The 10,664-nt window shown below is 40.7% G+C and overlaps 1 protein-coding gene across 1 annotated transcript; it reads left to right on the top strand.

The window, feature by feature from the left end:
• Window positions 1-5,659: 5,659 nt before the first annotated feature.
• On the top strand, window positions 5,660-10,329 carry LOC145903422 (solute carrier family 25 member 36-A-like). The gene is made up of 8 exons (XM_082991506.1): window positions 5,660-5,950; window positions 6,354-6,566; window positions 6,834-6,911; window positions 7,059-7,232; window positions 7,934-8,081; window positions 8,343-8,475; window positions 9,348-9,484; window positions 9,729-10,329. Exons 1-8 carry the CDS (start codon window positions 5,697-5,699, stop codon window positions 9,786-9,788), a joined length of 1,197 nt encoding a protein of 398 aa, XP_082847632.1. The 5' UTR covers window positions 5,660-5,696; the 3' UTR covers window positions 9,789-10,329.
• The last annotated feature ends 335 nt before the right edge of the window (window positions 10,330-10,664 follow it).

A 10,664-nucleotide genomic window follows, 5' to 3' on the forward strand; every position in this document is an offset into this window, starting at 1 on the left:
TTTCTTTAGGCAAGAAAAAATGGTGATTTCCCCATGATGAGAGGCTGGGGCAGCACAAACACAGGAACTGAATCTTGTATGGTTGGAACACACGGTTCCAGAGGAGATCGTCAGGGCCATGGAGGCCAACAGGAGCTGGATAAACGTGGCCTGGGACCACATGTAGTGATGCTTGTACTGTTAATGCGGCGGCCGCAAATACTGCTGGGGGGGCAGCGGAATGCCGTAACTCATAGCGGCCGCTGTCGGGTATATTGGGGGGTAAGGTCTAGCTAGACAAACATATTGCGTTATCCGTCAAGCGACAGGCGGTAAGGTTAGTTACGTCAGGCATAAAAGGCAGACTTGACGGCGCATTTGTGGGGCGTGCCAAAGGTAGCGGCGGGTCGGCAAGTATAGGCGAGAGCGGCGTTTTGTATGGGTAAATGCTAGTTGATTCCGTCAGGCACAAGAGGCAAGTTTGGTTTAACTATTCGGCTTGACGGGTTTGATCCGGAACACTCGTAAAACTTATTTAGCTAAACTTGATCTGATCATGACTATTCGGTGGTCGTGAACCGGAGTGAGTGTAGTTGATTTGAACAGTGTTGACTGTTTCCAAGCTCATTGATATGTTTTATTATTTTAATGAATAACAGTCTGAACCTTTCACAGTCCGTCAGGTTGTAGAAAAACATTTACAGCAATATGCCATTGTTTGTTTACTACGTGGCTTATGGTTCGTTTGCCACTTTCCGCACTGTGGTTATAATTAACGGAGACGGAAGCTTGGTGATCAGATATTCCGAACTCCGTGCATTCGTAGATGTTGGACTCACTGACAATGGAAACCCAATTGCAATTCCAACATCAGATGAATGAACTTACCAAGGAAACTGACAATGTACAAAAAAAACATCAACACAATCGACACCAAAAGATTATTGACAATTCTTGGAATTTTGATAAACCTTCGTGTCTGATATCCGCTAGTTCAAGTTGCACCTGTAATGCTTTTCATTAATATGAACTTTTATGTATTTAGTGCTTTTAATTGTATCTCGTGTTTTACAAAAGCAAACAAGTTCCGACCATTGTCGCTTCTGTGCAAGCTAAATATTTGAGCTGCAATCTCTTACAATGCATTGTGTTTTCTTTGCCGATCATCCACGTAAAACAAAATTTATTGGATGGTTTATAATCAGGGTTCCAATCGTATAGTGAAAAAAGCACGATGACTATTGGTGCCGAATTACGCCCAACATGCCTTGTTGCGCGTGTGTTTCATTTATCCTTTAAAGCGCGCAGTAATTAAAAACATGCTGCTAATTACTGTCACCGAGTTTAACCGTCTATAACTTTATTTCTATAGACGGTAGACGAAAACCTATAACACAAAAGTGGTTTGAAACAGCCCTCTCTACACATTTGTCCATTTTTTTACTTTAGCTCAATGACATTAACCAAAGGAGCTTCTGGAACGTAGTGCATACGTTTCAATTGCCAAATTAACAAAATAATTGCCTCTAATTAATCAACTAATTAGCGAAAAAATTCAAATAGAAAGGTATGTTTTTTTATGTCTCGCAACCCAAATGAAAGCTCAACTTTAATTTGGAAACCTGTGTGCATTGAATATTATGTAATGTTTAGAACAAGGAAACATAACAAAAGTGCATCATTATATTTGGGCGCAACCAATCGTTTGCGGTGGCGCAGTATTGAGAAGTAGCGGATAATCAATGAAAATTTTGAAAAAACACGCATCTCTACGTTTTAATCAATTAACTCAACATTTGTTATTTCTGTGGTAATCCCGTCTCTCGTACCATATAGCGCCATAAAAACCCTGGTGGGTGACTGTCGCCGTTTGATTAAAACTACATGATCTTATTCTGCTTTATAACAAAGATTGACCAATTTCATAAGCCAAACATCCAGGCAAAACCTGTTAAGTTCCTAATAATGCACGGCCGACAATACAAATGTGTTACAAAGCATGTGTACGGCCGCATGAATTAGCATCCACTGCAACACATGGGGCCGTACGACGACAGGTTGCGTATACCTCTGGTGTAAGGTTTCCGCATGAGCCGCATGTAGTCACTTCGTGATGTGTTAGGGTTTTGTGTGTCGTATTATAACTTTTACGAAAGCTTTATGCTTGATTTTTATAGTCAGCTCTTAAAGCAACGTATGACGCTGCAAAAGACTCATATTTTAAATAAGGCCAGAAATACTGTTTTAGGCGGCGCCCGACCCATATACCAAGTAGAAAACCTAATCAGATTGTATGATGAGTACTGACTAGTGATGTTCCCAGTTCCAAATTATCCGGCCCGGCCGGATCCGGATAGTTATCAATCAAATCCGGCCGGATAATTTGGATCCGGCAGTTTGTTAACACCGATTCGTGTATTTTATCAGCATGGCAAAAATGTTTGATTGCCAAACAGAATGCTATGTTAAGGTAAGCTTATCATTAGTGGAATAAATAATATGGTATAACAAGTCACGAAAAACCCTAATAAAAAACAATAGAAAAATCGGCGAGAATCACAGACTGGGTCCCAAAAGCGAGTGATTTGCGAAATGTTTGTGCGTTTTTAGGACAATAATGTTTTCCCAACTATCCGGTAAAATTAAGTGTATTATCCGGTCGGGTCCGGGTATTGAAAATTGCTTAATATCCGGCCGGGTCCGGGTACCTGGATCCGGCGCAAGACATCACTAGTACTGACCTAGCCCGGGTGGAAGCAATATTGATGAACCTCAGCAGGTTTACAAATAAGCGCACCACAATACACACCAGCGCTATATAAACGTACATCAGAGCCACCCTTTCCTTAAGCCGCAATCAACAGCGTTAGTAGCATTTCACTAAAACATCTCGTTACAGAAACCTAATGCATTAATTCCCTACCTAGCATGGTAAATTTATTGGACGGTTTATAATCAGGGTTCCAATCGTCGTGGTCCAAAAAAAGCACGATAATTTTTTATGCCTAAATTGTATTTTTTTTTCAATAAATGTGTTGCTGATTTTTAAAGATATTTTTAACTGCGACAGGATGATTACAGTTTGTTGAGGCGTATGGCGATACTTTTTTGTTTTCGCAACGCTTGCACAACTTTAGCACCTTTTTCGTAAGAAAACTAGGCACGTAAGTCCAAAATAAACACGTTTTTTTGGAATTAAGCACACGTGTATGTTGTAACAAACATGTTCGAAAAAGCACAAATATCAAAAATATGCGCTATGCCAACCCTATTGATAAATCAGCGAGATGTCGCTAGAGAGCTCGTTATGTCCTCGCGATCTGTAAACAATACCCTGATGCTTCACGCTCTGTTGCGTCCCGCTGTTTTTCTCGTCTCTGTAATCTAGATATAATCCCCAGGCCCTTGGGGATGTGAGCGCATTTTAATCAAACGGTGACTGTCACCCACCAAGATTCCAGGCAGCTTGTGATACGAGAGACAGGATTAACGTAAAAATAACAAATGTTGGGTAAAAAATTAAAAAAAATAGTTTGAAAGCAACATGGAAGCAACATTTTCTGCGATGTTTGAAACATTTGACACGAGTATTTAACCTTATGTTAAGGATATGTACAGAATCGTTGTATCGTAAATCCTAACCTGACAAACTTATCGTTCGACAGATAACGCGTTAGTGCAAAATTCTGTGACGTATCTGCTGACACAAGCGACATGAACAACCTGCAAGTTGCTGAAAGCAGGATTGTGGTGCTGGGCGACATCCCTTACCGAGCCATCAGGGTGGTGGGCGTGAGAGAGGGCCAAGTCGTCCGCAGACGCCACTACGTCAGAGCTTTCGTGGACGTTCAAAAGTCCACATTCACTGGTCGACCTCTGGCTTCTCCAACGTCGGACGAAAGTCAATGAAAAGTCTTTTGTAAATCTCCCGCTGTAGATTTGCTTTTGCACTTAATTCGTTGTCACATCTGCAACGTCTTTTCATACGTTGTAATCGAATAACGACGTAAAACATGTCGCTACACTATTTCGTCACATTGTATTGAAATGATGACGTCATAAACGATGTTTCAGCCTTGCGTCACATTGTATTCGAATGATGACGTATGTATATCGTTTATGCATTGTAAAATGTGCGATTTTATTCGTCAAAAATATCGTTCCAGCATGGCGTTGCGTACTTGATTATGATGCCTGTTAGGATATCGGTTTTGCGTGACGTAACAATGCATGCTGTGATATTCTGAAGTGGAGTGGATACAACAGGCGCGCGTATTAAGTTTCGGCGCCTCGATGTTCCATATCCCCTTACATACGTTATAATGGTTCGTGGTTTCCCGAATGGCAGTTCACAAAGTTACGGGTCAATTATTCAACATTGAATAACTCACCAAAGTAACATTGGTTCTTTTCAAAAAAAAAACGCTTGGGTTTTAAACACTTGCCATGTTTCTAAACAGCAAGTTTTTAAAACTAATCACACATGCTGCTCTAGGGTGCTTAAACACACACAAAAATAACACACATTGTAATCAATAAGAATGAATTTATCCAATATTATTCATTCACTTTGTAAAACTCATTGTGTGCTTGTTTATCACTGTGCTGTTTCTCTTTCATTGTTGTTTTTCAAGACGTTTTAAACAAGTGTGCCACAAAAAAGGGACAAATCTGTGCCATTCCTTGACATTTTTGCCAAACTTGACTTAACCTCTGCTTTTCCTTAATTTTGTCAAATTATATTTTGTAATTTTGTCGCAAAAAAACAAATCCGTGTTATTGTCATTTGCAAACACGCCATACATGATTTGGTCTAAAACGTATTTTTGTCATGCGTGGGCTTAAGGAACCAAATCTTCAAAGCAACAAGTTTGGATCATTTTCGAAAGGTAGGGCGTGTTTTATCGTAGAAAATTGTAGTGGTGTTATTGGTTATGAGAAACTATTCGACATATTGCAACGTTTAAATTAGTCAGCAACCGAACCCATCAGACCTCAGCACGTAAGCAACACGCCGACAACAAACACACGTGGTCTGATCACGCGTGGGCGGCGTGACTGGCGCGTGCTGTGCAGTGGAAAATTTTAACTGCTCGCAGAAGAAGTGAGTGGAAAATTACAAGAGAGCTGTGCGCGCTGCAGAGTCACCCAGTCTAACGTGGCTACAGCGGTGTGAGCGTCATCCAGCATGACTTCTGTCTGAATGCAACGGGCCATGTCCTCATTTGCACACGTAACAATCGTGCATTTATCTGTTTATTCTTTATAACAATCAGTGTTGTTGTTTGCAAATAAAGCGCACTGTGCAAATTGAAACTGATAGGGGTGTGTCGCAACTTGATATTCAGTTCCTGTTATGTTCGTGGAGTGGAAATTTACAGGGGAGGTTTTGAAGGGTTGAAAAAGAGTCGGGATGATATTTGTGTATTGTCAACGAGCAGAATGCCTCAGTTCCTTTTAGTTGTGTTAAGGGGATTGAGCACGCTGGGCACACATATTCCAATGTGTAACGGTTTTTCGCTTGCCTCTGAATCCACGAAAACAAATACAAAGAGTTAAACTAAAGTAGTTTGTTAATAAATCAAAACATATTGTGTAGTTTGTAATTATATAAAGTAGTTGTAATTATAACTTGTACCTAATTAATCTTAAATATTTTTCTTTTGTCATTTTCAGTGAAATATAGGACTTAGTTTTTTCTGAAAGTGAAAATTGACATGGATAGATCTGACAAAGACAAAGCCTGGAATGACGAGACAACTGGATTTAACATGCCAGAATTAGTGTCAGAGTCCAGATTTAACGCAGAACGAAGCAACCGTTGGGAAAATGAACACGAAGAATTTGAACGGACGTTTTTTGCTTCGACTTCTGTTCAACAACCCAAGATCCAAAGTTTTAGGGATCAAAGGTCGCCTGTGGCGAAAGAAATTCCGGACAGGAATGGTTTTCTGCACTTCGTTGCTGGAGGGTACGTGCAATACGTTGCTATGTTAGGGCTTGCCAAAATCGTGCCGGCACCTCGTCAGCTAGCTTGTCGGCTTGTTTAATGAACTGCCTCGTGCTTCGTTATATGTCAGAACGTGATGTGAGCCCTACGTTGCGGCTTTAATATTCTTGCTGTTGCGCCATATTTAATTTGGTTTTGAAATGTTATGAAGAAAATTTAAAACAAATCACATGTAGACCCAAAGGAAAGCAAATATAGACAACTTGATATTTTTAGCTTTACTTAAAACACAGCGGTCTGTGACCAGACTTGATTACATTTTCCGCTTTTCTTCAAACATCACCGGCAAATGTGAAACAGACACAAAACCACAGAATCCCTTTGTCCGCGGGCCGATGTTTACTTCTCGCTTGTTTACACCCAGGATCGCAGGATGCGCCGCCACCCTTGTGACTTGTCCCATTGACGTCATAAAAACTCGTCAACAATCGTCGGTTGGAGTTTCGGCCGCATCGCCCAAAGTGAATTTGATCGCTCGGACTCCAAGACCATTTACTGCCTTGATACGTAGTCAACTGCGAGGGGCGCATTATACCGGAGTCACCGTATCAAGTAGCAGTATATTACAACATTGCAGGTGAACTATCAATTACTTCGAAGACTTCCATATACTTTTGTTAACACATTACGCTGTTTTACACTATTTGACAAAAAACACGTACATGTGTATAACGAATGACAACTAGATCACGGTATTCGTTAAAAACTTGATTCAATGAATCAATGCAACTATTCTCCCAAACACTTTGCACACGGCACTGGAGACTGATTCACTTGATCCAATCGCTAAATTCATGTTGTGGCCGGTAGCGTTTTTTTCTGAACCTGCAATTCATGGTTTTAGGTACATTTGGAAAGTTGAGGGGCCCCGTTCTTTTTACAAGGGCCTGGCGCCGAGTCTGATGGGTGTTGTGCCGTCGAGGTAAGCTTTTTGTTTTTAGATTTTTTGAATGTATTATTGCGTTCTGGTAACATGTCACCGACAGTATGTATACATACCTGAAGTTTAAAAAGCAAATCGCGCAGGTTGTATTGCTCATGAAGCTTAATGGTGCCCAAATATTTTCAGAGCCATCTACTTCTACGCTTACAACGCCGCGAAAGAAACATTACAAGACAAACATGGCATGCGAGGCGACTCCACCGTTACACATGTACTGGCAGCGACCACTGGAAGTTTTGCTTGCACGACTGCAACGTGTCCACTCTGGGTCATTAAGACGCAACAGCAGCTGCACAGAAGGTGGGAAATAATTTTGTGCGTGATTTACAGCTGATGTGCACCAGTACATTGCTACTTGCCATGTTGCTACTAGCGCGTTGTTTACTATTTTAGCTTCGGAAAAACTTTGCTATGACCAATACTTTCCATTCAGAAAGTTTCGATCGCTGAGTAAATTGATATTTGTTTGTGAAATCAGATGTAGTTTGAGCCGGGACAAACCTCTGAATTGAATTGTTGTTCATCTGTGGTGCAAGAAGTAGAAACACATTAGTTCCTCTTGTGATTTTCCACAAGTCGCAGCGTAATCGAAATGTGATCTTGAATACGTTCAACTTAAAATACAGACAGGAGAGCTTAGCGCTTGTGTAAGCTTTGGGTGTTAGATGTCGGTGGAGTGTGTTTCAAGGGGGATTTGAGCCACACTCTGTTCGCCTGGAGTTGTCTATGAAATCACTTCGAAACTTGTTGTGAGCTTATGCCCAGACCCACAAGTCCCATTGAAAATATTCTGTTTTATTCAATACCCACATGACGTCAGAATTAGGTCTATTTTTGCCAGTTGGTTTTGCGGCGATGGTATAGACATCTCGTAAAACTTACCAAAATTACTCAAGCTAATTCTAGAGAAACAAACTTAAACACAGCCTTAACAGCAAAACTTTACTGTATCAAGTTAAACATAAGCAACCACAATCTAAATATTTTATATTTTTATTCAGACTAAACAACGTGTCTCTGAGTGTGTTGGAATGCTGCCGACGAATCTGGTCTACAGAAGGATCACGGGGTTTTTACCGTGGTCTCAGCGCTTCTTATGCCGGAATATTTGAAACAGTTATCTATTTTGCAATCTACGAAAGACTTAAAGTAAGTTAACAGCAAAAAAACAGCTTCTTAGTTCGATTAGACATTGGGAAAAATTGTTCTTTCGCCAAACTAAGTCGTACATTCCCAAATCTACTATCATAGTGGGTCTTGCTACTTCACCGGTTACGACCTCCTGTATTTTGTTTAAGTTCCTCATTTAACTCCTAGTTTTAAACTTATTTTTGTCACACAATGATACTAATAGTCAGCAAGTTGGTGCTAATGTGATTGTAAATCATTTAATTACCTTCACCACTTCAGGCGAACTACTTACGACAACACAACATGGACCCAAACGGTCAAGCAGTAATGACCAGCTTCTGGGAATTACCCGGTTTGATGATTCTATCCTCTGCGTCCAAAATAAGCGCCACAATCATCGCTTATCCACACGGTGAGTTATACTGTGAATAATATCATCAACTGCCCACTTATCATCGTGTGGTCATTGTCCACGCACTACCAGTAGATTGGCTGGCTTAGGTTTAGAGGCGTTGGCTTGTGATATGTTTGGAGACCGAAACAGAGCGAAAATATTTAACATGGAACAACCCCCGCAAGTTTGTGGTTTTCAACACAAAGCGCTTTAAATTATATACGTACAGATTACTGAAAATATACAGTATCGGGCGTTTTAGAACTTGTCCTTTGTTTATCTGTTTGCATGTTAGGTCATAAGCTTACCTAGCGTGTCAATCACACCATAATCCGATTTGTCAACAGCTGTTGACTTTGTGGAATTGGGATCAGCGCCCATCCAACAGTCACTAACGCGCACTTTCAAAATATCGCATATGGCATATTTAACTTCCCCATATCACGATGCACCGAACCGCCAGTTCGTCTGGCTCACATCGAAGCCATGCATGTTTCATGCACCCTTTCATGGTAATGCTAACGTTTCACATCCGGGAAGTGACTGCGAAAAGTAGTGACCCAGAGACTGTTTGTCCCTGGCCATCAATCAAACTGACTTAGCAACGTCGAAAAATACTACTTTCTATGAGCACTGATACCAATGTTGATTTGACCTAAACTTGATTTTAGGGTATGTTTTATTTGCGGTAATAACCAGTCCATTAGCAACGAAGGTATTCAAATTTGGTCTCAGTGAAGGCATAACAGTGAAACAGAGCTTAGTAATCACAATGTTTCTGATGTTATCGGTTTTTGCGTAAACCGCGCTCATCTTTCACTCAAACTGGGTGGTTTTTCTCTAAGCTTAAAAAGACGTAAGTAATAATCCATTCCCTGTTTTGTTTTTAGAGGTGGTTCGGACTCGTTTACGAGAAGAAGCTGTGCAGAAGAAATATAGCGGTTTCTGGCAGACGATAAGGGAAGTGAGGTTAAGAGAAGGTTGGCGAGCTCTTTACGCCGGTCTCCCAGCACAGCTTGTCCGACAGGTACCACCTTTACGTGTGAAATGCGATTTGCTAAACATATTAATAATCAAAGCAGTGGATTTTACGTAAGAGATGGCTGCTTACTGATCAAAATGTTCAAACAACAACGATTACGTTGTGGAATGACAACTATGTGTGTTAGATTCAATTTTATTTTGATCACATATAAAACCATGAAGGTTATCGAGTCGGGCGCCCAGATAATATTTACGACGTTGTAAAGAGTTCTGTCTTCACTTTCTAGGTCCCCAACATGGCAATACTGATGGGTGTTTACGAGGCAATGATTTACGCGACGAGGTAAATCCCCTGGTGCTCATTTACACTTGCCAACAAAATGAGAAGTGATGAGAGAGAGAGTCTGCACTCGGAGAAAAGAAAGAGAATAACAAGAGGAGGAGAGGAGAGGAGTCCTGGCTGTGGTTTCATGCGTTTGTTGCTTTTACGGTCACTTCCGTGCTTTGTAAACGCCATTTGAAACATTTCTATCTTCTGATTGGCAGAAACAGGGGGGTGTTTTGTACCATGGCACCTGTTTAAAAACTACTGCGCCATCAGAAAGACAATTTGATTCCAAAACAATTGCATTTTAACAACACACAAAAAAATTGAAAACCGGGTGCTTAATAAATACTGGCGTCACAACAATATTTCCTGTTCATCTGAAGAAATATTATTAACGGGTCATGGCTGTTGCGTCAACTACCCCAGCCTTTGCTGTTCTATCTGTACAGTGTGTACGTTGCTTGTTTAAACGCTGTGCATTGTGGTTGGAGCACTTGGCTTGGTTGTTTACACATTGTTCCTGCTTGTCCTGTTTGCTGCTAAAATAAAATTTGCCTTTAAATGTGTTTGGTGCATTCCATGTGCAGGGTAAAAGATTACAGGTTTAATGGGTTCCTCACAGTTCTATTAATCAATCACTTTTTCTTGAGGTAAAAATGGTTCACAGCTAAACAATGGCTTTTGTGACATCATAACAACCGTGTGTCATGAGACCGCACACCGCGTAGAGTAGTTTTGCTTCTGATTCCATCTAGTGGTAATAAAATATATTTGCTTTGACCGCTACTAGGTTTCACCATGTCCACATATAGATCTATAGCACCACTTAGCGGTCATTTGCAATTTTACAACTTTTTGGTGCATCATTTCACATTTTGTCTGTAAAATGCCTCTG

This window comes from Ascidia mentula, chromosome 5, assembly GCF_947561715.1.
Source record: "Ascidia mentula chromosome 5, kaAscMent1.1, whole genome shotgun sequence".
NCBI lineage: Eukaryota > Metazoa > Chordata > Ascidiacea > Phlebobranchia > Ascidiidae > Ascidia > Ascidia mentula.

Bases quoted from the DNA above. Each gene is read 5' to 3' on its own strand.
- LOC145903422 (XM_082991506.1), top strand. From the start codon at position 5,697: ATGGATAGATCTGACAAAGACAAAGCCTGGAATGACGAGACAACTGGA. The intron at 5,951-6,353 runs GTACGTGCAATA...GTTTACACCCAG, and splicing joins CTGCACTTCGTTGCTGGAGG to GATCGCAGGATGCGCCGCCA. The intron at 6,567-6,833 runs GTGAACTATCAA...TCATGGTTTTAG, and splicing joins AGTATATTACAACATTGCAG to GTACATTTGGAAAGTTGAGG.